This window comes from Lagopus leucura, unplaced genomic scaffold, assembly GCF_019238085.1.
Source record: "Lagopus leucura isolate 7727_CA_CO unplaced genomic scaffold, USGS_WTPT01 Super-Scaffold_100159, whole genome shotgun sequence".
In the NCBI taxonomy this organism is placed as follows: Eukaryota; Metazoa; Chordata; class Aves; order Galliformes; family Phasianidae; genus Lagopus; species Lagopus leucura.
The window spans coordinates 30475739-30503047 of record NW_024962335.1 but is presented as its reverse complement, the minus strand read 5'-3'; the positions used below and the strand labels follow the sequence as shown (position 1 = coordinate 30503047).

The 27309-nt window shown below is 40.7% G+C and overlaps 1 protein-coding gene across 1 annotated transcript; it reads left to right on the top strand.

Annotated features, from left to right (window-relative positions):
* The first annotated feature begins 4225 nt into the window (after positions 1–4225).
* On the top strand, positions 4226–25325 carry TTLL1 (tubulin tyrosine ligase like 1). The gene is made up of 10 exons (XM_042890110.1): positions 4226–4275; positions 7872–7996; positions 12131–12339; positions 14282–14462; positions 15491–15625; positions 15793–15901; positions 18605–18748; positions 20498–20584; positions 21621–21784; positions 23213–25325. The coding sequence occupies exons 2-10, from the start codon at positions 7884–7886 to the stop codon at positions 23340–23342; spliced, it is 1272 nt and encodes a 423-aa protein (XP_042746044.1). The 5' UTR covers positions 4226–4275; positions 7872–7883; the 3' UTR covers positions 23343–25325.
* Positions 25326–27309: the final 1984 nt, after the last annotated feature.

Below are 27309 nucleotides of genomic sequence, written 5' to 3'. Positions count from 1 at the left end.
CTGCAAACATGGCAATAAAGTGATTTTGACTTAAAGTCCTGGTTCACCTGCAGTATTTTGGTGGTGTGTCCACATGTTAGAGTTACCAAGTTACCACAGGTAAGCTATGTTCGCACACTGCAAAACAGCTGAAACCATCAGCAAACACGCAGTGTTTTATTAAACAGATCAAACTTGAGTGTGACAGGCAAAAGAAGGCACTCCGTCTGCAAGCCCTCTTGCCCTGAAGCAGCACTGCAATTCTTCAAAAGCAGCGTTCCTCGTACATTTGCTTTCTGTAGGCGTGCAGCCCTCGCTCACATGCGGCACACTGACTTCTGTGCCACTGCAGCGGCTTGGGCATGGCTAGGGGCTGACCGCGGGCAGGCGGGGCAGCTGGGTTGCCTGCGGGAGCTGTCTGTGCAACCAAAAGCCCGGGCAGCGCCAGGCCACGAGCCGATGGACCCGCTCTCACAGCGACCTACGGACATACTGCCCTTAGGGAGCCGCCACAGGCACCGACCCGCCGGGTGGGGCAGGGAACTCGCTTACGCTTCTACTTCGAGAGACAGAGCAGGTCCGTACAGCGGTTTGGCATCAGGTGAACAAACGCTGTTGGGTCTCTTCCTTATACCCGCTGAGCTCCCCCAGTCAACTGACACGCATCAAATGATCAAATAAACACGTACACACACACACATCACAAAACCTTTGTACTTGTATCAGAAAAAGCCCGGGCAGAAGCTCCCCGCGGTGCCCCCGCCCTCCCGGTTCCCGCCAGCGCGGGACGCGCAGAAACTCGCTCCGAGTTCCACGCAGGATCGCTTGCTCCGGGCTGCGCGCTCGGGGCTCATTCCGAGCGCTTATTTCCTGCTTCGCCAGGAGCGAGAGCGCACGCACCGGTCCTCGGCTACTTGGGGACAGGAGTCAGGCGTGCCACCCGCCGCATCACTCGGCGGGGTGCTCCCAGGCTGCCCCTCCGCCCGCCGCCCCGTTCCCGCCGCTCACCTCGGCTCGGCTTCGCTCGGCGCCTCGCGCTGAAACCGACCTCCGCCGCTGCCGCCCGCCCGCCCCGCGGGCACACACAGGCGTCAGGAGAGGGGGACCCGGCCCAGCCCGGCCCCGGCCGCTCGCCGCCCGCAGCCTGCCCCTATTGTCCGCCCGCCGCCCCGCCCCGGCCCGCCCCGTCGCGCGGGTGGCCGCCGCCGGGAGGAGGAGGAGCGGCGGACGGGCTCGGGTCGGGGACGCCGTGAGGGGGCCCTGCCGGGGTGGGGCTTGAAGGGACGGTGGCAATACGGCGAGGAAACGGAGGGGGTGCTGGATGGCACCTCCAGGTCCCCTTTACCAAAGACCCCTTGGTCATCTGAGCGCAGAGATTTGAGAGAAGTTGTGGTGAACAGGGAGAGCTTCGCCTGAGCCCCACAGGCCTGTCCTGCTTGGCCAGAGGTGCACCTGCAGCCCACCGTCCCTCGGGAGCGAGGAGCAGGGGGCGGCGAGGCGCACGAGGGTCGGGAAGCGCAGCACCAGCCGGGCTTAGAGAGGGACGGCTGCTGGAGCCCTGCCGGGCAGCCGGCAGCCAGCCCTAAAGGTTTCGTAAGGTCACGGGACTGCGATGTTTTCCTTTGGCGTTGCTGATAACAGCGCGGTGAATGATTCGGTCGGTATCAGCTATCATTAGAGAGTACACCGGGAGAGCTTTAAAGAACCAGAAAACCCCCATTGCCCCACGCTTTATTGTCATGTCAAACAGGAGACTGTCGGGTATAATGCCTGAGAGCGGACTTTGCCCTCTGTTTATACCATGATTTCATCTCTGTGTCGGGGAAGGTAAACAACGCAGAGCGGAGGCACAGATACCGCTCTGCCTGAAGCGTGGGTGTCCACAGGCTTTGTGGCTACATTTCAAGTGCAGAGAACTCTGTGCATGTACGTCTATAGGTGCAGATATATTATTTATGCAAACCGCTTCTTCATGCTGCCTGCACTACTGCCCTCGTTGTAAGCTGGATGTTTTTCCATCGCTTTCCAAGCTCTGCACATCTGGGCTACTCGTCTGCAAGTTGCACACAGCAGTGCTTATCTCCCGGCTCATGCTGAGGGCTGTGTGGACACGCACGCATGCAATATTGCAATACACCAGATGAGAATTGCCTTGAAAGTACAATACAATAAAAGGGAAATTAACCTCGGTAATATCACTTCTTGTCGAGACTTTGTCCTGTTCAGCATTTCTGGTATTTTGTTATTTAATTACTTTCATTTTTTTTATTTTCAGTTTGGTATTCATTTTCAAATCGATAATTGTTCCTCTCCCCAGCCCCCCCCGAAACCAGGCTTGATTTTGAATACATAGGTAATGCTGTTTAAGTCATTGAGTTGTCTCATGCTTAAAATAAATTATGCAAATGTCATTGTAGGAGTGAACTGCCACAAAGATAGCATGCTGATGCTGCCACGGCATTTCCTGATACTGTAATAGTAAGCGTTAGTGAGCTGTTCTCAAATTCTCACCAACTTCCCTTGCTGGAAAAAGAATGCTACAAAATGGAGATGCATTAATATTAAAAACTAGAGCATCTATTATTAGCTCTGATGTAATAACACTGATGTAATTTTCAGAGAGACAATTAAACAACACATCTTGGAACTGTATGGGTTTTTTTATGGGTCCGTGGAACCATAACTTTGATTAAGAACTGCTGAGTTAAGCTAAAACACTCTTCCATAAAAACAAAACACAACTGTTTGTGTCCTTAATTAATTATTTAATAGATTTAAGAAGCGATCCTTTTTCAGCCTTCCCCTGAGGTACGATGGATGTGAAAAAAGAAAACATGCACTGGTAGTAAGGCAAAAGGTTCGGTCTCTCTTCAGGTTTTTCACAGTGGTTCATATCCCTGCAGACACACCTTTTTGGTTAAAGAGTGGCTGTGAAGGCTGCTCCACGCTCTGGTCTGTAGCCAGAGGTTGTGTGGTGTCAGGAAATCCCCGCTACACGTGACTGAGGAAGATGCACGGCGTTCTGTAGCCATTTCTGTAGTTAAACTAGGGGGTGCTTAAATTTGTTCCTGCTGTGTTACTGCATTTAACTGTTTCTTTGTAGTTGCAGCTTTGTGACTGAGCCTATCATCTTAGGATGATGCAGTCAATCATAAAGCAGGTTTATTATACTCAGATTGTTTGGGGAATATAGATTACTATCAGTTGTTTGCTGCGTACCAGCATGTTGTAAACTGCTTATTTCAGCTATTGAGTGGTAGGTCTACTTTTTAATAGCAAATTGTCTTGTGGGATGAATAATTTATTTTACCGTTATTTTTCCTTCAGACCTCTGCAGCCTGTTGTGCAATACCTCACTGTTCTGTACTGCTCTTATCTCATTATATTGGTAAACTTTATGAAAGTCAAGTGTTTTAACATAATCATAATCATAATCATAATCATAATCATAATCATCTTGGAAAGAATTTTTGTACACATTCTCTAAACAAGCACTAATGCTGTAACTTTTTAGGCAGTAATTCTCTCTCATATTTTTAACTGTTTAGTTGCTGTTTGTTTCAGGGAAACATTCAGACACTCCTTCACAACAGCATCAACCCGATAAAAAGATAATCCTGTATTATATGACGATCAACATCTGATATTCAGGCAGAGACTAGACCTTTGGAATCAAAGTGATCTGTTTTTTAGGCATTCTGCAATCTTGAGCGAGAGCGCCTTTAATGTTCAAACGGCCCCAACTCGGACAGGTCCCCAAGCCCCTCCCCTTTCCGCTCGGCTCGGCTCGGCTCGGCTCGGCCCTCCCGATGAAGACACACAAGATGGCCGCCGACCCCCAAGGAGCCTCGCGTCTCCCTAGCAACAGAGTTGCGCCTTTGCCGCCAGCGCTCCGGAAGTCCCGCCCCCTGCGCGTCCCGGTTGCTAGGGAGCGGAGCCGGAAAGGGCGGGAAGGGGGTGATGGAGCTGGGCGCGGCCGGCGCAGGTGAGAGCTGAGCTTCTTTCTCCTTGGCGTTATCGCGATAGGTTGTGGCTTGTGACCATTGCTGTGGGATGGACTGCAGATGGGCGTCTCCTGATGCTCCCCTTGCAGGCTTGCTCTCTGTCGTGCTGTAGTCGCTCGTGGTCGCTAACGCTGTGCTTACAGAGCGAAGCTGTGTGGCTATGAGCTCCTGTGAGGTCTGTTGTCATAGAATCACAGAATGAACTGGATTGGAAAGGACCTTAAAGCCTGTCTGGTTCCAGTCCTCCGTGCTGCGGTGGTCTCAGCAGGTTATCAAGAGTACCTTCTTACAGGTTAGAAGATTCCTGTAGAAAATTGAATTGTATTTAAAATGCTGCAGAAAATAAGATTTTTATTTTTTGTATGGCTTAATATGTTGTTATTTTTTATGAATTCTTGTATGTGGGTTTTAGTAATTAAATAGCATAAAATCATTAAACTTTGATTCATGAATGCTTTGGGTTAAGCAACTGAATCCTTGTGTGTCATTGCTTTTTGTTTTGGTAGTATCTAAAAGGCCCAATGAAAAATCATCAGCTTGTGGAACTCGGTATTGTATAAGTACAGAAAAAAGACCCCGAGTCTGCATATGCTCTTTTCTCTCCGTCTATTTATGCTTGATTTTAACTTATGTTTACAAATGTGAAGGAAAATAGGTGTGCCTGGATCTCTCCAAAATCAAGGCCTAATAAGCAGTAGTGTCTCTGCCTTGTTGGGTTTGTTGACTAAGGTTAGGCAAGAAGAAGTGGGAGCACTGTGTAATGGACTGTGGCTCTCAGGAGGAGAGAAACTGTAGAGGTATTGCTTTTGTAGCAACTGTACATCTTGACATCCAGGCCTGGAAGCTTGAAGGCCCCTTGAATGCCATTCCACTGTCTTAGCTGCAGAAATGGTATTAATTATGTTATTAGCAAAGATGAGTAAATAATGCATTTTGAAGTTTGACTTTTTGATGAAAAATCTAAATGGAGGGAGAAGTAGATGGTGTTGTATGTGGGTGAAACTTCACTCTCTCCCACTTCCTTGCATGGCAGGTTTTGTACTGAGGAGATGCATGTGCTGAAGAGTGTGCTTTTGGCTTAGGCATTTAATTATGAATCAGCGCTTTTCTGTAGTGTATTTCGGTGAAGGATAACTATGAAAAGTCAGTAGGCTGCAACTCTGTAAGTAATTTGTGGAATGAACTAAAGAAGGACTGAATAGCTATGTTGAAACTGATTCTGTGAGCTGACTTCACCAGTATTGTCATTTGCTCACGTTACTGCTGTCAGAAAAGTTTCATCTTCTCCCTTGAGAAGTAGCAGTTGCAGATACTTGGCTTGTTTTTTTGTTGAGCATTTCCATCTTCTAGACTTCACTGTTTTTCTCAAACAAAAAGGGCAATGATGTAACACAGTACATGAGGGTAGACATAAGTAACTGAACAAGACAGATGTGGATAAACTAATAAATATCTTTATTGATGATCTGGACAAGGGGATTGAGTGCATCCTCACTAAGTTTGCAGGTGACACCAAGTTAGAAGGTGAGGTGGCATCTCAAGTGTTGTGTTCAGTTTTGGGTTTCTTACTGCAAGAAAGACATTGAGGCCAAAGAAGTACAGTAAAGTCAGTGAAGGGTCTGGAACAGATGAGGAGTGGCTGAGGGAACTGCAGTTGTTCAGACTGGAGAAGAGGAAGCTCAGGGGAGACCTTATCTCTTTATATCTCTCTAGACCTCTCTGTAGCAAAGTGGGGTTCAGCCTCTTCTCCCAGGTAACTGTGATAGGATGAGAAGTAATGGATTTAAGTTGCAGCAGGGCATTTTCAGCTTGGCTATTAGGAAAAACTACTTCTCTGAAAAAGTGGTGAGGTACTGGAACAAGCTGCCGGTGGCTGTGGTGGGCACCCCATCGCTGGAGATGTTCAAGAAATGTATAGATATGGTGGCACTGAGGGACATGATTTAGTGGGCGTGGTGGTGATGTGTTGACTGTTAGATGATCTTAGAGGCCTTTTCCAACCTAATTGATTCTATGATTCTGTGACACTGAAATGAGTTCAGAGGAGGGCTGCCGAGGAGGCCAATGCACTTGGCCTGTAATGAGCAGCTATGAGAGCTGTGCTTCTTTGGCCTGGAGAAGAGGCTGCTCTCACCTTTCTTCCTTTACTTACTGTGAGGAGGTTTTTGAGGAGACACAGCCAGACTGTTTGTGATGATAAACGATGGGAAACAATGGGAATAAGCTAAAATGAGAGGTTCAGGCTGAATGTATGGAAAACTATTTTCCCTGTGAGAACTGTTGAGCAGTGAAAAAGGGCACCCAGGCCAGCTGTGTGGGCATTTTCCAAATGTGGCTAAATAAAGCTATGACCATATAGCTCACTCTCCTTGGAGCAAGCACTGGGCTAGGAAAGTCCTGAGCTCCTTTCTGATCTAACAGTGATGAAAGGCTGCTGAGGACAAGTGAAAAATCTAAAGTAGAAAGCGACACCTAGTGTCAGGAATTGAAATGCAGTTTGTGAAGACTTCAACCTTAGGTCTGGAAAACTGCTTCAAAACGTTTAATGATACTACCATGTCCTCTCACATCAGTGAGGGAGAGGAGAAATCATAGCTGTGTGAGATACAGTGGGACAACAAAAAAGTTGGTGACGTTACTTTGCTTCTTTCCTTATAGAATAGCAAATTGTGATTCTTCATGGAGCGTGCAGTGGATTTTTCTCTGAAGTTGTGGGCCGACACCATAAAGTAGGAGGCATTACTTTCAAAGCAGCCTTCATATTGTGGTTGGTGAGTAAAGTAAAGCAATGTGAATGCTCCCACCCAAAACAAATAGAGAAAACATTTATATGTATATATGTTTACCTGCTGGAGAGGAGTTCTGTGGAGGACCTGGGTGTCCTGGTGGACAATAGCTTGGTCATGAGCAGCAGTGTGCCCTTGTGGTCAAAAAGGCCAATGGCATCTTGGGATACATTAAAAAGAGCACAGCCTGGAGGTCAAGAGGTGGTCCTTCCTCTCTACTCTGCTTTTGATGAGGCCACATCTGGAGTATTCTGTCCAGTTCTGAGCTCCTCTATTCAGAAAAGGCATGAAACTTAGAGAGTCCAGAAGAGGGTCACAAAGATGATGAGGGGCTTGGAGCATCTTCCAAATTAGGAAAGACTGAAAGCCCTGGGAATGTTTAGCCCAGAGAAGACTGAGCGGGGTTCTTATCATTGCTTATAAATCTCTGAAGTGTGGGAGTCAAATGGATCAGGCCAGGCTCTTTTCAGTGGTGCCCAGCGACAGGATAAGGGGCAAAGGGCACAAAGTGGAACATCAGAAGTTCCATCTGAATGAGGAAAAGCTTCTTTACTGTGAAGGTGATAGAGCACTGGAACAGGCTACCTTGAGAGACTTTCATTCTCTGAAGATATTCAGAACCCACTTGGATGCTTCAGGGAACCTGCTTTAGCAGGATTTGGACTCGATGATCTCCAGAGGTCTCTTCCAACCCCTATGATTTTGTTATATCAGTCTTGATTAGAAGTACGAAACTTTCTGTGCTCTATGATTGCATTTGTTTGTTTGTTTTTCAGTAAATATTACCTAGTGAGTTTATGCTAATGATTTCCATCATTGGTTTGTTTAAGGAGAGACTTGAGCTATGTGCTCATTCATGAAACTTGAATTGGGTGGGGAAAGTTCCTTGTAACTAGATTTCTTTTTTTTGAAGCTGCCCAGATGACAAATGCAGGCTCTCAGTCTGAAACTGGGATGTTCTTTTCTGTGGTTTTTAAAATTGGTTTACTTCTTCCTTCATACTTAAGTGTTGTCCACTTTTCTTCCCCTTTGACTTGTCCAGATTGTTTTTTTTCACCTCATGTTTTTTACTTCACAGCTTAACTCTGTTCTTTACTAACAGGTTGATGAGATAATGGCAGGAAAAGTGAAGTGGGTAACTGACATAGAAAAATCAGTTCTAATAAACAACTTTGAAAAAAGAGGCTGGATTCAGGTGGCAGAAAATGAGGACTGGAATTTTTATTGGTAAGTACTGGTGTCTAAGTTGTTGAAGTATTTAAATATATTAATAGCTTTAGCAATAGTACAAAATGCATATTTAGAAATAAAAGATGCATGTGTTAGCTTTAATTTGCTGAAGTGCTCCTACAAGTGTAACATTGTTTCATTGCTTCTGTAATTTAAAGAAGAAAAAAAAAATCTAACACTGTTGCTGATCTTTTCCTTGGATTTGTATTAGTAAATCCTGGTATCTGTGTAGGCCTGCTATCGTCGTTAGGATTCATGGGGCCAGAAGGTCCTGTCAGCAGGGATCCTTTCCCCCATCCTTTCTAATGACCTCAGATGCCTTTCCAGTTTCCCAAAGATTTTGTCATGCAGTGGAAAATGATTAACTTAGCAAAGAAGACCATCACTTCTGTGGATGCCTACTGTAAAAACCTCAAGCCAAAGGCTGTAGTTGCTGACGTGGTTTCTGTTTTGTTCTGAAATGTGATACCCAATTTTACTCCAATTTCCTGCACGCAGTAAGCAGAATTGTTCCTTTATGATTGAAGGGGTTCTTTGACCTAAACAGAATCTTTGAAACATATCTTTCCCTCAAATTTTTAGCATACACATGTTTGTGTGTGTTGACAACATAAAGAAAATGATCCATGGTTCTGGTATATGATACAGTATTATTTTATCAGTGTTGCAGGGGCTTGTCCTGTTATCAGAATGCAGACTCCTGTAATAAAGGCATCGAGAACTGCATTCCCCTTCTTGTCCTCAGAAAAGATTTACATGCAGACTTATTCAATATTTCAGTACATTCAGTACGAATGTAAAATTAAATCAAGATAATGGATTTGTTTAATACAAGACGAAGAGGGAGTTGGGCCTTTGGGGAAAAACTAGCGGAGCTCATTGGGAGGGCTTTAAACTAGGTCTGAAGGGGAACAGAGGGGGTAGTGAGCCTTCCCACGATGAGATGTGGAATGGCATAGCTGGATTAGAGGGACAGGGTGCTAGCAGGGGCCTTGAAGGACCCACTGCCTTGAGAGGTGCTGGCAACACTGCAGCACGTACAAAATCCTATGATGGTGTAGTGACTGCTGGGGTAGTAGCAGAAGGCAATGGGGAAAATCAAGGGAGATACTTAAAGGATAACTCCTTTATTCCTTTTAAGGAGGTGGCAGGACCAGCTGCCCAGCTGAAGAGCTTCTACACCAAAGAGCACAGCTTGGCTAATAAACAGGGGGAGCTGGAAGCTACTGTGCTACCAGAAAATTATGGTACAGTTGTTGTCACTGAAACCTGGTGGGATGATTCTCATGACTGGAGTGTGGCTGTTGACTGCTGCAGGCTGTTCAAAAGGGACAGGAGGGAAGGGGATGTTGCTATCTTTATCAGGAAGGAAATAGAATGTAAAGAACTGTCCCTAAAGAACAGTCATGAGCAAGTCAAAAGGCTGTAGGTGACAGAGAGCAAGGCAGCACATGGAGCCTTGTGATCAGTGTCTACTACGGGCTACCTGATCAAGTAGAGCCTGTAGATAAGGCCTTCTACCTCCAGCTACAGGAGGCATTGTGATCATAAGCACTCATCCTGTAGGGGGACTTCAACTACCCAGAAGTCTGCTGAAAAAATAGCCCAGCAAGCTGTAGGCAATCCAGGAGGCTCCTGGAATTCGCTGAAGATGATGTGTACCCTTCAACATCCTTCTCTTCAAATTGGAAAGATATGAATTTGATGGGTGGACTGTTTCATGGGTGAAGGATCCGAGTTCCATGGTTGCAGGATCGAGTCCAGAGAGTGGTGATCAATGACTTAACGTCTGGATGGAAATCGGTGATGATTGGTGTCCCCCAGGGGTCAGTGCCAGGACAGATACTCTTTAATATCTTCATCAGTGACATTGACATTGACGATGGGGTTGAGTTTGCTGGTGATACCAAGCTGTGGGGTGCAGGTGCACCAGAGGGACAGGATGCCATCCAAATAGACCTAGACAGGCTTGAGCAGTGGGCCTAGATGAACCGAATGAGGTTCAACAAATCCAAATGCAAGACTTTGCACCTGGGTCAAAGCAACATCCACTAGCAATACAAGCCAGGGAATGACGAGTGTAGCCCTGCTGAAAAAGACCTGGGGCTACTGGTGGATGGGAAGCTGGACATGAGCCAACAATGTGCCCTCACAGCCGAGAAATCCAACTGTATCCTGGGCTGCATCAAAAGAAGCGTGGCCAGCAGGGTGAAGGTGATGACCCTACCCCTTGACTCTGTGCTGGTGAGGCCTCACCTGGAGTACTGCATCCAGATGTGGAATGCTCAGTACAGGAGAGAATGGAAGTTGGATTGTGTCCAGAGAAGGACCACAAAAATGATCCCAGGGATGGAACACCTCTCCTGTGAGGACAGAATGTGAGAGCTGGGGCTGTTCAGCCTGGAGGAGAGAAGGCTGCAAGCTTACCTGGTAGCAGCCTTTCAATATCTAAAGGGGAGTTACAGGAAAGAGGGGGACTGAGTCTGTGATGATGGAACAAGGGGAAATGGTTTCAAGCTCAAAGAGGGTAGATTTAGTTTGGATAAAGGGGAAAAAATGTTTTAGAGTGGGGGCGGTGAAGCAATGAAACAGGTTGCCCAGTGCTGTGGTGAATGCCCTGTCCCTGCAGACATTCAAAATGAGACTGGATCAGGCTCTGGGCAGTGTAATCTGGCTGTGCACAATGTCCCTGTTCATTGCAGGAGAGTTGGACTACATGGCCTTTAAAAGCCCCTTCCAACTCCAAGGATTCTCTGATTCTAAAACTGAAATGCCATCACAGAATGCAATAATCTACGGGGGCTACTCCAAAAGTAATGCCTCCTGTTTTGTTAAGCCAGCCCATGATAGTATAGGCGGATGTTAGTGGTGTGGTGGTGGGGGCTGGACCTTTCCACCAGTATTCCTTTATAGTTTGTTGCTATGTGACAGCAGCAGAGGGACAGTCTGACCAAATGGCATCTGACTTGGAAGTGTGACATTGAATTCCTTTTTGTGGAAAAAATGGCACCCATTGACATTCATTGATGCTTGCTGAATGCTTATGGAGTGGCTGTTTGAAAGGGAGGGTATAAATGGTTTGGTATACTTAGAGGTGCTTTTTCTGCCATTTAATATGTAGGTTGCTCCAAAAGTAATGCCTCTTATTTGTTTCCATGGAAACTACAACAGATACAAAGAGCACAAGAACACCATCTGATAGTGTAAATTCTCTGCAACAAAACACTATTTTTTCAACGTAGTCCTTTTCAAATATGACAGAATGGCAGTTCATACTGCTGACTGTGCTTTTTGTTAACCACTTATTAAATGAGTAGGAGTGTAGTAATCTGCTTGTTTTTAGAATGCAGCTGAGGGGAGGAGTGGGGGAGCAGGACACTCGTGGAAATTGCTGTGTGACTGATTTGGTTTTGTTTTGCCTTCTTCCTGGAACGATAGCCCTGCAGATTGTGAATTTAAGAATATTTCCTGAATGCCATCATTGTGACACCTTTAATATAGAAAACTGTGTTTTTGACCCTACTCTTGTATTCTGTGAGAAACGAAGTAAACAGCTGATTTGGTGTGGTTGCTGTAGTATTCTGCTCTGTTATCTACAGGTGTTTTATTAAGATCTGCGATGCACTAATTTCCGTTCATATGCTTGACGCCCTCCAGAAATATAATAGCAAAGTAACCAGTAGTGATGGTTTTGTGGCTTTTTTTTTTTTAATGAGAGAAAAACTGAGTTCCAGAGAGAAAAGCAATAAATTAGAAAGATATTTCTGTAGCATTTGGGTGTGTAGGAGTAATTTGTAGACCCTGCTGAGGGCTGACCTGTCTATCAACAATCCAGAGTCTAGTAGAGACAAGTTTTCCTCTTTCTTGCCTCACCAGCTGCCTCAATTTTATTAGTATAGGAAATGATAAAGCATCTGGAAAGATTTCATTTGCTAACAGAGATTCAGAATATGTTAGATTGTCACTGAAGCTAAATATTTTGCTATACAGAGCAAGGAAGAAGTGTGAGAGGGAGGAGATGAAGTGACGTGACTGTGTGGTGCATAGATACCTGCTGGGTATGCTGTGACATACACAGTTTCAACTCTGATCTCCTTAGAGAAATCATCTGCTGTCTGTCTTTGTTTTCAGGATGAGTGTACAAACAATCAGAAATGTTTTCAGTGTGGAAACTGGTTACCGCCTTTCTGATGACCAAATTGTCAACCATTTCCCCAATCACTACGAACTGACCAGAAAAGATTTGATGGTAAAGAACATCAAACGGTATAGGAAAGAACTTGAGAAGGAAGGAAGTCCTCTTGCAGAAAAGGATGAAAATGGAAAATATATTTATTTGGGTATGTGGTTCTCATTATCTGTGTTAACTTTGCCTTCTGTGTTGTTGATAAACTGACAGCATTGTAACTTAGAGAAACAGAACAGCACATTAATGAACATATTCTAATGTACGTGTTGCAACGTATCTGCAATGAATTTTGTAAGAAAAACTGTTGCTTGCAAGTAGTACAAGCAACCGAGATTACCCATTTTTACCAGTTTGTGTTCAGAGACATAAAACTGATGTATTTTAATTATCACATGCAGGTAATTTAGCTGCAGCGTAGCTTGTCTTCCAGTAGGGAAGGAATTTTGCTGGGTTTTCTGAACTTCTAAAGTGTTCCAACACTCAAGTGGCTATCTGTCAGCAGGTGCTCTGTCAATAACAGTCAGTTAAACAGAATAAAGTGTACTCTATCCTAAAACTGTTCTGTGTTCTGCAAATGTTACTGTCTTCTTTCATTGTCTTTTTCTCCTTCTCACTTCCTACAAAGCTGTCATTAGAGCATAAGGAAACAGATAGGAATAGGGAAAATGATTTAACATGATTTAACAGTAGTAGCAAACATTTCTTGTGAAAAGCTTGGAAAATATAGCATTTCATAAACCTTGTTTTGAAGCAGAATAGCTAACATTTTATAGATTTGAGAGAAACAGAGTGTGGGGTTTGTTCAAGAACTGCTGAAAATAGAGACAAAGGAAGGCTAAAAGATTGTTTCTGTCATACTACTACAGCAGTAATGTGGTTCTGCCACTGTCTACTTGCGAGCATTCAGGAATATTCAAAGAGAAGAACACATCCTCTTTGTGTGTGTTAAATTTGTATTTAGATGTGGTTAGGTAAGTAAGTGCTTAATGAAAACTGAACTTATCAGTGCAACATTAATTGAAGAAACATGGGTGAAGTGATCATGAAATGATTATGTCAGGATATACAAGAATAGATTTGTAAGTGTGTGTGTATATATATATATATATAGTTTTTAAGTGGGAATATTATGGGAGTAATATATTTTGCTCTAAGATCATTGGTGGTACAGATTGACCCTGGAACATCATGTCAAAAAAAGGTTGGAGTTTCTTTAAATCAAATCTGGGAAGGAAAAAAAAAAAAAAAAAATCTGGAAATCCTATACTGGAGCAAAAACTTAAATAAAAAGTAATTTTTGGTAGAAAGGCTTCTGCCAGAATGGGTAAGCTTTTTAGAAGCAAAATTTAGGGGAAGTTGGAGAACTGATAACGACTACTAGGAAATAAAATTTAAAAGGCAAGCAAGCATCAAAACAATAGACTGGGAGAGAGAAGAGCAAAGTTGTCTTGGAGGTGTGCAAACATTGCAGTGGAATAGAGATGGGGACATGCCGAGTTGATTTACATCCAGGGAAAGTGAAATGAAATCACTGTTTATCCATGTAAGAAAGAAGTAGTGCTATATGGGCGGGACTGAGAATAATCAGATAGCAGAAAGCACGAAATACCTCTCTTTAGATTAGCAAGTATGGTAACACTGAGCCTGAGAATAAAGAAAAAATGACTCATGAGACTAGCACAGAAATTAAAAATTGCCACATCTGAAGAGGAAACAACATCAACATTTGGGTATTTGTGTGTACAGAGAGGATGACAGGATGGGGTGGCTTGCAGAGTGGTAAAAGCTGACATATGAAGATGAGGGAATCTGCTAACAAGAGTTTAGTTGCAGTGGTGTATAATACTATAATTGGGCATCATTTAAACAGAAGAAAAATTATTCAAATAAATAAAAGTTCACTAGTCTGAAATTAGCAGCATACTAAAGCCATTCTTTAAGTAAAAATCATAAACTAAATGAAATAAAAAGCAGCATGTGTTGTATTGGAAGTTGATCATGCCAGATTAGAAAAACTTGCTCTGTAATAATGAAGATTCCTCTTTAGATGTACTGTCCTTAATGGTGCACTCTTTTTTTCTTTTTCGACTCAGATTTTGTTCCAGTAACTTTTATGCTTCCTGCTGATTATAATCTCTTCGTTGAAGAATTCAGAAAGAATCCTTCCAGCACTTGGATTATGAAACCTTGTGGTAAAGCTCAGGGAAAAGGAATATTTCTAATCAATAAACTGTCTCAAATTAAAAAATGGTCTCGAGATAGCAAAACATCCTCGTAAGTGCTTAAAAACTAAACCCGTTCTTGTTCTTCTATAATCAGATGAACCACATCAGCGTGCTGGTAGTCTGATGCATGGGAAAGTTATTCTGCTGTTATAGCTTTGTCATTATATAGATAGTTTTGCATTTAATCTCAGTTATCTGACTTTGTCATTTAAACAGGTCTTAATATGGTTTATGTTGGTGTGAGAAGATATAAAGAACAGTTAGAATAACTATTCTCTATTTAAAAAAAAAAAAATGCTTTCAGTGTCTTTGGGATAATGTGCAAAAACAAATTGTTCTGCTCTAACAGGAAGTGAAGACAAAAATCTTTCCCTGAGCAATTTGTATCATGATTTTATTGAATACATATTGATTCACTTCTTAAATTAGTGCAGAGGAGGAATGTGTATGCGTGAAATAAATTCGTTATCTGTTTGGAGCACAAAGGAGTACACCTCATGTGGGTGTCATGCTTTCAAATAGACTTAACGGTGTAGCAACCTATGCTTTTCTCTGACTAAAAAGTGTTTTGATCTCAAAGCTAATGCTGATTTTTTTTCCCTGTTACAAGTTGACTGGCTGAATACCCCTTGAGACATTTTTTTCTGTTTATCTTGGAATCTGAAGAATGTCACAGTCTGAAAGCTAGCTTTTCACAGTGGTTTGCCTTGGCAAACCAAGCATAAATACAAACATTCTAGGAATATAAGGCCCTGAATAATGAAGGTAATGTAATACATGCTTCTTGCTTGTCTGTAGACAAGCTCTAGATGTTCTCAAGAGAAAAGAAAAGACTGGTGTGTAGAACTGCTTTCTGAGTGGCTCAGTTAGCTGCCCTGCCAAAATCAAAACTGAGTTTTAATGGTTAATTGATACTGGTCTTTAGGTTTGTATTTTAGTCTTGCCGTTTTTTTGAACATAATGCCTGCTGCCAAGTGTGTTATTGTTAACCAGTATAACTTTGTACGCTATTTTGTCAGTGAGGTGCAAGATTTCTGTTAATTCAAAACTTACAAACTGTTTACTTGTGTGTTACAGGTTTGTATCTCAGTCTTCCAAGGAAGCCTATGTGATTTCTCTCTACATCAACAATCCATTACTGATTGGGGGAAAGAAATTTGACCTTCGTCTGTATGTTTTGGTATCTACGTATCGCCCACTGAGATGTTACATGTAAGATTGTGTAGAGATGTGTTTTATTGCAAGAGAACGTTTAACGTAGTCAAAATAATGTTGCCAGTGTTGCATAAAGAAGTTTAATGTGTACGCATATCCTAGGATGATCTTTTCCTTCCTTTTTACTGGGATTTAACATACCTCAATGACTTTTTGCATTTAAGGTATAAACTTGGATTTTGCCGATTTTGCACAGTAAAATATACACCAAGTACGAGTGAACTGGATAACATGTTTGTACATCTTACAAATGTTGCCATTCAGAAACATGGGGTAAGTGTATCAAGTTCTTAGGTGCTATTCTCCAACAAGACTGATTTTCTTAAGATGTCCGAAATAATTGAATAAGAAGGCTCTATTTGTCATATTCTTCATCATCTTGCAATTAAAATGTCTCAGCTTGACCATAAAAAAAAGTTTTAGAAGACTGCAGATAAAATGTATGCAAGATAAGGAACTGCAAGTTCTGTAATTGACTGTGATGCCTTCAGTCTTGACTTGCAGTAGTTGAAAGCAATTTCTTTCCGAGTCTCCTGTCATTTAAATGCTAATGTACTCACTTAGCAATTGGTTCCGTGAGCAGTGGAATTAATGAAGCCCGGTTATGGTGGATCTGCATTTTATAATGGCACTTGAAGATCTCCTCTTCCCTTTTTCTTGGCCATGCGGTTAATTCAGCTTTCCTCTTTTCCAGCACTTATTTATGACAGTGGCTTCCAGCATTTTCCTATGTTTCCACCCTCTTTCTCCTCTGTGTAACAAAGGGAGTGTGCATTTGTGGACTTGTGATAAATGTTTGCTTCCTGGCCAGCTAGTGGCTTCCTCTGGAAAGCATAGAGATAGAATTCAGCCTGTGCAATTGTTCCGTCCTCTAATTTGCTGTTGATATTCTTAAAACGAATGTGTGGAAACCTGATAGCTTTGACAGCATCCCCTCTGCCCAAATAAGCTGATATTCCCCAGTAGGAGGAAAGGCAAGTGGGTTAGAGGTAACATTAACAGTTGGACATGTGGTATAACTGCCTGAGCCTTGTTTCTTCAGGGAATCCACTTGATGATGATTATTGACCTGTTTGCCTTTAGCAGATGACTGCGTTTTGTAAAACGTGCCTCTGTTACAGGAATTTAAGCTGTTGTTTCACTTCCTAATCTTGTGGGTTTCATTTTTTTAAGAGCACTGAAAATATGTACGTATACATGAGTGTTTGTGTACACACACACATGGACACTCACAAAACAAACATGCTTTGTCTGTTATTGCTTTGTAAGATGTGCAGCACAGCAGAGCTGTTTTTTATCTGGATACTCCCGTAATAAAAGTTTCAACTGTGAATGTGACTTATGGTAATCATAAATCAGAGTAAGTGTGAAAATATTGGGGGTTTTTTGGTACTGAAAATATTTTCTTGCCTGGGTGCTGATTTGTGAATTTGAGATGTTATGATTTGAAAAGGCACTGAGAATTAGTTGGGGTGAAAGTAATTCCCATACAACGTAGAGTGTAAGTCATGGTTTTGTTGCCAGCAGCAGAGAAGAGATGAGGCATATGGTGTGCTGCCTCTCCTGTTATCATTCAGCCTTTCGTCTTCCATTTAAAACCTGTCTGCAACTTTGGAGGCAGCTGAGCCATACAGTTCAGAATAACCTAATTTGAACTGTCAAGTGATTTATCAAAGTTATGATAAGGTCTGGAAAATCTTTTAGGTTTTGCCCTTCAACTGTACCCTAAACCCTGCGTGAACTCTGGAGTTACTGTGTCTGTACCACACAAGCTCATGGGAAAGCATCAACAAATTGAAAAGCTTATAATTCAGATTCAGGGAGAGAGAAAGGTTAAAGAAAAGAAAGGAGGGTTAAGTATGCCCATTGGAATGTTTCTGCTAGAAAATATAATTGTACTTAGTTGTTCACTGTGTGTGTAATGCAAGCAAAGTGAAAGTGATTCTTCTACTTCATTGTTTTCACTTAGCGATATTCCATGTTGCCTGCAGTATTCTTCTTTGCTTTGGTATTTTTAACAACACAGCTGTGATTGTGCAGAGCTCTGTCCACTTGCAATCTATTTTGATTTTGAGTACTTATTTTGAAATGCGGGGAGGGTTGAAAAGTTGATCTCTGTCCTCTTTCTGGAATCTGTGATCTTAAGACATTTTGTCCATGGAGAGAGTGCTGAGAGCCACGTTTCAGATCTTTATTTGTCTATCAAATTTACTGTGGGGGGAAGTTGTAGGAAACAAACAAAAACCCCTAAAAATTGATGAGAGGTTTCTCTGACCTTGTTTTAGAGGACGAAAAGTTTGATTCTTCTGACAACTTATCCTACTGTAGGCATTCTGTGTTTTAGAACTCAGCAGGTATAGAGTCATTAACTCTTAGAAGTGCCCTGAGGAGAATCTTCAAAAAGGGACAAAATGTTTGTCCTGTGAGCTATTTGAGAACTGAATGTGTCTTTCCATCAGTAAAAATACCTTCACTTTGCTTTTGTCTTTCCTTTTAAAGAGAATATATTGCAGGGCATTGATTGCCTCTGAAAAGACAAATATAAAGTAACCTTCTTTTTTTCCGCTGTTCTGTTTCAGTAGTACTTAATGTGTTTTCTACCTGGAATACTGAATTACTTAAGAAAGCAGTATTTAAAGGTAATTCAGGTGTTATTTCAGTGTCTTCATGATTGCAGCTGTTGTCAGTTGCACCATTAAAAGTATATAATAGCTGTCTGTTTCCTGAAAGGACAAGTCCTTTTAAGTTGAGATTTATTGCTTGATGTGCTGTGTCCTATAATACTTGCAGCTGTAATACAAATGGTCATTTTGTATGGAGGACCTAAATATGTAAAACAGAGTAAAAACGATTTGCTGAGTTCATTTTTAAGGCGATATTTGCATGCAGGTAGAAGTGGGCTCTTTATGTGAATGGAACAAAACTGCTGAGCAACTTCAGAATCTTAAAGACTGACTTAATTCCTTAACTCTCCAGGATGATTACAATCATATCCATGGAGGCAAGTGGACAGTGAGTAACTTGCGCCTGTATCTGGAAAGCACCCGTGGAAAGGAAGTTACAAACAAGTTATTTGATGAAATTCACTGGATAATCGTGCAGTCGCTGAAGGCTGTTGCGGTGAGTACTGTGCCTAGAATGCTGTCACATTGCTGCCTAGAATGTGACAACATCATGGCTGCAGGATTTTCATCAGAGTGAAAGTGAGTTTGCCCCTAGAAAAACCTGAAATGTATTTCCTGCTTTTTGAGTGGCAACACCGATGCCAATTTCTGCAATTCTGTGATGTGCTGATTTGTCTGAGCTGAGTGAATTTGAATCTTTTGTGGGTGAGCATGCTGAAGAGCTGAACGAATCTATCTCCTTGAGGGTCCTTTGAGCTAATTAATATGACTGGGTACTGCCCTTGTGAATAGTACTGAGCTCTACCAGGGCCCATGATGTCACTTCAGCAATAATGTGTCAAAGAAAAAATAGCTGCGGGGGACAATTTATCACACAAAATGTTGAAGGGTATTAGCTTAGCAGACTTGCATAGCTTATTTTCAGCTCTGCTATATACGGGTCATGGAGTTATCCGTGAAATGTTATCCTTTTTTGAAATTTTTTCTTTATAATAGTTTTCTGCTTGAGTGACTTTCTAGCTTGGGTCATATCCCATGATATGTTAAAGAGCAGGTACTGTGCCATGGGTCAGCAGGGGTAGCTGAAGAGCTTTCTGCTGCCAAGAAGAGCCTGTTCTCAAGTGCATGGTCTTGTCATCTTTCTTGGGCTGGTCCTGGCACCATTTTGAGTTGAATCAGCTCATTCTTCCAAATGAAAATTACTGATTTTATTGATGCGTTAGTATTCTGCTAGTGTAATAAGCTGAATCACCTCAATGAAGGATTGGGTGGATGCCAGAACCAGCACAAGAAAGAGGGACAAGGTCGTGAAGTTAGGATCAGTGGGGTGAGGCTCAGCCCAGCCTCTGCTACTATGCAATCACTTTTAAAACCAGATGTGAGAGGAAAAGGAATTTAATCCAAAGCAGAACCTTAGGAGAAAAGGTTTTGAGAATATAGAGGACAAAATGTTTTGATCAGCTGCAGTGCTTCTCTGTCTGTCAGAGAATGGCAGATGTAACAAGAGATGCTCATTCCTCCTTTCCCGCTTTCACTCCCTAAGGAACTGAAAAGCTTTCATTATTAGTCTAGGGGAAACCATGTCACTAACCTGTTACAAAGGTTTCTTTAAAAGATCTGATGAGATTTATATGAAAGTCTTGGCATGCATGCTGTAAATCCTTTGCAGAGGCTGGAAAACTGACTCTCCAGAGAGTGTGCTTCTAAGTACAACTTGATCCTTGGTCTCTGTTGGCTTTCAAGATCACAGATGACTTGAACTAACTGTAGATTTGAAAAGTATCTGGGAATTGTTTGACCTAAAATTTCTGCAGCAAAGGAAATGTCCACGAATAAGTCTTCTATCTCTGAAGCATAAATAATTCATGATTATGTGAAGCTGTGTTATGTACATTTTTAAATGTCCTGATTTCTCTGGGTACATGCAGGCTGTAAATATTCTTACTACTTTTGCAAAATATGAGAATGCTTTTATTTTAAAACTGGAAACACAACGGAGTACTGATGCAATTGGGTACTTGGCATTAATGCAGTCATTAATATTGAAATATTTACCAAGAGCTTGAGGAGAGAGTCCTGAAATTATTTTTAAGCTTACTTGAGAGTAATGTTAGCGTATGTATGTTAGAGTTATGTTAGCTTATGTTGTAAATGATTTGTAATCACATGACTTCTAGCCAAGAAAGTGTGTAATCAGGTTACTTAGGAAGTTGAAGGTTTTAATGTATACTCTTGTTTTTTCTAGCCTGTAATGAATAACGATAAACATTGCTTTGAGTGCTATGGATATGACATTATCATTGATGACAAGCTTAAGCCGTGGCTAATTGAGGTAAAGTCACACAAAATACAGGAATAACTTCCCACTGATTTTTTTTCACAGTATAAAACCAAGTAGATTTACATGTAGTCATTTCTGTTTTGAAGCTTTGTCTTTTGTTCCTCTAGTAAGTGGATTAGGCAAAACATTAGAATGTAAAATAGACCTTGTGATGACCAAGCTAGCATGTGCTTTTTTAAATTTCTATTTCTTTTGTCTTTTTGTTTGTGGCTTTCCCTTTTGTCTTCTAAATCCAGTGCATCCTTGTAATTAGACTTCAGAGGCTATCTGAATGGTAGCAGCCCTGTTAGATACTCTATGAGTAGCTGGAAAAATGACTTGATGGGGAGTGACACTTAAAGTAATTGGGATGTTTGGAGGGCTTCTTTTATGAAAAGAATTTAATATATCACATTTGGATCTGTACATTCAGTGTAAATTCTATCTAAACATCTTCTCAATCTTTTTGAAGTGAAAGATCAAAGCTGTTTATTGTTGTGGTACTGTTTCCCCATAACAAATGTGGAATGCAAGAGATATGTTAAACTAACCCCAGTTTCAGCCTTCACTAAAAAAATAATACGCAATTGAGTGTTTTGAATAGAGACATGGAGCATATGTGTTTCTTCAGCTCACAATTCAAAAGGGGAAACCTTGAATTAAGAACACGAATAAAAGCTGTTTAACTAGAAGAAACCTACGGATTCCTGTGTGTAACAAACATTGGACTGAATCAGGCACTGAAATTTATGGTTTTGGTATCCATAGAAGCTTAGAAAACTAAACAAAAATTTCTGGCTTGTCTGTTTGACCCTGGGTAACTTAGTTTAAAGAAAAATCTTCAGGCTGACGCTGCAGACACACTTCAGTTTTAAGTTCAAAAAAAAAATTAAAAAAAATTCCAATGGGGGATTCCTTTCAACATCTGAGGAAGTGAAAGATGTGCTTTGAGATGCTGATTCTTGATTGCTCAAATAGTACATAAAGTCATACACATGCTGCTTAGGGAACTATTCTACTCATAAAAAATGATTCTTTTTTTTTGTAGGTTAATGCTTCCCCTTCTCTTACTTCCAGTACTGCTAATGATCGCATCTTGAAGTATAATCTCATTAATGACACACTGAACATTGCTGTGCCTAATGGGGAAATTCCAGACTGTAAATGGAATAAATCTCCACCTAAAGAGGTTCTTGGCAATTATGAAGTCTTGTAAGTTTTAGCATTGTTTTGTATAACTGCAAATGTTTTTCAGTCATCTCACTTCTTTTTAATGTGTAATGTAGACCAAAGAGATAAGGCAAACTTTATTCTCCCATTTTTTGAGGCTGTATTAGCAGCTTTGGAGGTGGGAGTGTGTCCTTCATTCTCTGAGGGAATCTTACTTGTCTGATAAACCTTTGTGTGTACTGAGCTTCCAGCAGCTTCTGCATGTGTAGAGTCTTAATTGTATGAAGTACATATAATATTGTATTATATATATATAAGATATATACACTGTAGTTAAACATATAAAACTTGTATCAAATAGTTGTTACCCTTATGTTCACGAAATTGATGCTATTTGAATCTTGTAGATCTTAGATGTAATAATAATAATGTAGTACCAGGAAATTTTTTTTAATTACCAAATTTAGTATTATTAAAGGGAAAAATCAACAGACGTTTTTACATTGGAGTGCCTGAAGTATCAGCCTAGGATTGATCTTATGCAGAGGAGCACTGTTGTAATGACTGTATTGATTGCAGTTTCAAATACTTACTGAGAATGGCCCAGTTAGGTTCTCAAATCCTAATGGTGCAGCTGTTTAGTATATCAAGAATGTGGTTATGTGCATAGTCAGCCCAGTAGTTCATGCCAATCTTACACTCCTTCTAGATATTGGTAAAGACAATTAAATGTGTTGCGTGGATTATAAATTAATTTTTAATGTGTTTGCACCTACCATGTAATGTTTTTGTACAAGAGTATAACTAAGCATATATTATGAATGCTCTACAAAATATGATAGTATTATCTTTTGATAATTGTACATAAGCATCTGTAGTCAATGTCTGTCATTTGCACAGCAACTGAGCAGTAAGTGTATATACTGAGGTTATCTGAGGCTCTAATGGGCTTAGATATTTAAAGAACTGCTTGCCACTGTGGTTAAGTGTTACAAAATGCACGTCATTAAATGCATTTGGTTAAGCACGCTGTTGTTTGTTCAGCTCATTTTTTTCCTACTCACTCAGTGTTGCAACAGTGGAGTTTTCTAACACTGCAGTTAGCAATCCTCTGCTTGAAGCAATAGCTTAAGATTGGATTGAAGTGCCAGCAGTCTGATGTTCCTGCTCTGCTGTGTAAGAGCAATATTGAGAAGGGCAGAAGTGCACATGAAATTTCACAAGCATGAAATTTCACGAACTCTGTAATTGAACCAAAGCTACCAAGCAGTCTGTTTCTTACCAAAACTAGCTGAGGATGTTTCAGTTGGTCTGTATTGTAAACCAAGTGGTAGTATATTACCTCGAATAATAGCTGTATTTCAAACTGTGCACTCATAAACGTGTTCGTAGAACAGCTTGTATTAAATGTCAGTGCTAAAGAATAGTGACTAGTAGGCTAAGGTGCTGAAAAAATTCTGTCTTCTTCAGATATGATGAAGAGATGGCGCAAAGCGATGGTTCTGATCGTGACTTGCGAAGTCGTTCCGGGCAATCCACTGGAACAAAAGGAAATCGTGGGAGAGATTCAGGAAAGCCTGTACTGACCACCTGGAAATAATGACTAAGCAGAACAGCTGCTGAGTTGGTAGGACAGCATCATGAAAAAATGAGTTCATGAACAGATTTCTCTATTTCACCATGTTGTGTGAGGGAAACAATCAAAGAAAACAATACAGCCTTTGAAAATAAGTGAAATGAGCACTCCTAAACCTGGATCTTTATAATACATGCACTGACTTGCCAATTATACACATGCATGTATATATATTTAAAAAGTATAATATATGTAATTAATTTAATACAAGAATATTTAAGCTTGTAGTTCTCTGAAAGCAACAAATTCTACATTTTTAGAAGCATCTCTGTTCGGACGTTGGAGAAGCCAGTAATTACTATGAGGTTTCTTTATAAAGATGACGTTTAAGAATACATGTTCTGATATACAGAGCAACAAGTGTTCTGTAATTTATTTTCTCAAGTAGCTTATCTCTACATTCCTGTGATAAAAGAGATACAGATAATGGGAAAGAGTAGTAATGGTGAGCGTCAGTATTGTCACAATGGTGGTTCAGCTGCTTGCTAGGAAAAAAAATGTAACAAGGGAAAAAACAGCAGTGTATGGAGTTGAGACTATTGTCAATTAAAGTGGCTAAAGATTTATGACCAGTCTTAGGTACTTGAAAAGTAAATCTTTACATGCAGGGCTTTTTGTTTGTTTGTTTGCTTTGTTTTTGTTTTTTTTTTTTGCTTGGGTTTTTTTTTGTTTGTTTTTTGTTTTGCCTTTAGATATTTTGGAGCTGATAATTCTTTAAAAGTAGAAAGTTTCATGTAAACAAGGAATGTTTCAGGTAGTATGTTGATGTATTATTGGGCTAGCCATTAGTTTTTACTGCAAGGTAATTTGTCTTTGGAAAATCAGGCAGAACATCTATAACTGTAATAAATCTGATTGCTTGAGAATGGCTGTAAATTGACTGGCTGTAAATCTTTACTTGCACTAGAATTTCTTCATGTAAGTACTTCTGTGTCTTTTTGTGTATTTTGTATGTACTACCACAACAATATTGTTGCATGCGATAAACTATTTCTAGCTCTGATTTCAAAAGTTGTGATGATTGGATACTGAAATGTATAGAGCAAAAATAGGTATTTTGGTCTTCTAACAGCATAGTGTATAAACTAACCAGCTGGGTCCATCAGTGGCTACCTTCACTTACATTTCCACCAGTTGTTGAGCTGTTACTTATAATGATGTCTCGATGTGCAGCTCTGATAATCTTTCTTCATCATTATTTCTCTGTCCTCACTCCCCTTCCCCTTTATTTTTTTTTCTTTGATTATGAAGTGTTATGGAGAGAAATACAAAAGGAGGCTTAAAGTTACAAATATCCATGCACCTGTAATAAACTCTAATCTGGATATCACTAATGCAGCAATACTCAATTTCTGTCTGTCACAGCAGGCTAAGTACTTTTCACCTTTCTGTGTGGCAGGGCTGTATAAGTGCGTACATTTTAAACTTAGCCTCTCCTGATGCCCTTAGACATGATCTGGGATTCATCCTTGCAAAAAAGAATGAAATACATGGACTGAGTTGGTTACTCCAAGTGTAATTTTCATCTTCATTAATCTTGGCTGTTTCTTTGAAATAAAGACCAAAATATAGCTGATTGTCTGGTCATTAGACTTAATGAATCTTCTCACTGGCCTTTACAAAAGCATATTCAATTTGGCTCGTGAAGTAAGTTAATATTATTGCATGGCAGTGAAGCTCTTCTAAATCCCAGGTCTCATAGCTGTTAGGTTTGGTGTGTTTTAATTCTTTTTTAATTCTTGAGCCTGAGTTTTGCTTCAGTACTTGAACCTCAACAGGTAGGCCACTCATAAGTAGATGTACAGTCAGATATTATGTGTTGTGTTAATGACGGGATACTTAGACAGACATTTCCTGCTTTTGCCCAAATTGGCTGTTACTACAAAGTATGTAACAAGTTGACAACCTTAGGAAATAATAGGCTGTAATATTCTGTAGTATGGTTGTATTTCTTACAGGTAATGCAACAGGGGTGCTCAAATAGAAGGAAAACAGCTTTCTCTCACTTCAATTTCCACTGCTTTTAACTCCTTTCTCTAGTAGCCTGTGCAAAGGATGTTACTGTGGTCTTGTTATAACAGTAGTGCTTGCAATTGAGGCTACAATAGAATGATTACTCTTCCCCTTTATCTTTTTCCTGTTTGTGCAGCCTACACTAGTGGGGCTCTATACAGAAGAGGTATATTGAGAAATGCTGATTCTGCTGAAAAAGTCAACTGTACTATAGCTTTTTAAGTGTGCAGAAGCATTACATACTAGGCCAGCTGCAGGACTTGCAGTCTGCCTTTTGGGAAAGCTTAGCATGAAGGTAAGAACAAGTCCAGGTTATTAGCAGCTATTGGTGTAGGCGGCTATAGAGAACTGTGTACTTACTTATGATTTCACAATGAACCAAAACTGGTTATAATTTCAGAATAATGTTGTTCTTCCAAACTCATGTGTACGTGGTACTCTGTTGGCAGTAGTGTCTTTGCAGCTAGCTGATGAGTTGAATCATGGCCTCGAGAACAGACATTGGCAAGACATACCGAATAGGAACGGCAATACTGAATATTTTACTGATATAGAATATTCTCATTTAATTGATAGGAGGTTTCTAATGGCTTGGAAAGGACCCACTCATTTGAGCTTGCATTTTCATTAATCAGTATAATAATGCATCCCTTCCAGTCCTGACTTCAGAACAATCATTATCATATTAAATCAAAGTCTTACTATTGCTTTCAGAAAATATGGATTTCTATCTCATTTCTATTTCATTCACACATTTCAAGAGCAGTATTTTATACGGACAATATTTTTGTAGCAGAGCTATCAATTTGGAACAGGCAAATGCTTCTCTCTGACCACGTGTACCAGTGGGAAAGCAAATTTCAAACACCTTATGTGAGGATGAAATGTCTGTTGGATATTTCAAGGATTATCATCACTACCTCGATATTAAAACAGTAGTACTACTAATCGGAGCGGGAAAAAACAACACTTCTGATACAAAACTTTCACTGTGTAGTAATAAAAAACTAGAATTTAGATGTCAAATGTTGATATAGTATTTTACACAGTTGTATCTTTAACCAGTATTGGTAATTTATATTGCAGACACAAACATGGTTTTGGTAATGCAGCGTTCTTTAAAGAGCAAGAAGTCAAAGAGGCTGCAGCCGTAGTGACCCTCTCTTCCTGATCTCACCCCATTCTCTTTTTAAACACAATGCACTAGTGATTAGAAATAGCAGGCTCTTTTCCAACAGGCTTTTTGCAGAGGTTGAAGTTCAAAGGCTTAACTATGTTATCACTTTGAATACATTGAAAAAACTGGGTATGCAAAAGAAGTCTTAGGGAACAAGACTGAAATGACGTTAAATAGATGATTAATAGTGCCTTTCTCATTATCAGTTACAAGCGAGCAAAAAAACAACTGGAAGCAAGCTGCAAGTCTTCCTTTTCTATAAAGAACTTGAAGCCTCCTCCTATAGATAAGTAGAATGTTCTTGTGAAAATAAAAAGTAGGAAGCTACATTGTTATGTAATATCTATTTTCCTCCGAACTTTTGGTTGAAAAATACGTTGCTTCTTCACTGGAATTTGGGCAAGGAAAGAACTGTGTTCTGTGGTAGCTGAGAGTTTGCTCTGTACATGAAACAACTTGTCTGCAGGCTGCAAGACAGGGGGATGAGAAGGAAACAAAAGCAGTCATAGCTTTCTGGGAGAGAAGGGTAGTATGTGAACGCCGTGCCATGAGATGTTTGTGCGTGGCCTAAAAAGGTAAAGGTGAAACTTTCCTTTTGGTGAGGAGGAGAAACCAGGAAGGAAAATTTTATCTCATGTTCAAGATTTTATCACTGCATTTTTCTCTCCAGTGCTCCTTTGACTAAATCCACTGCTGTAGCAGGGTGGAAATAGTGCTACCAAGTGATGTGTAAACTGATAA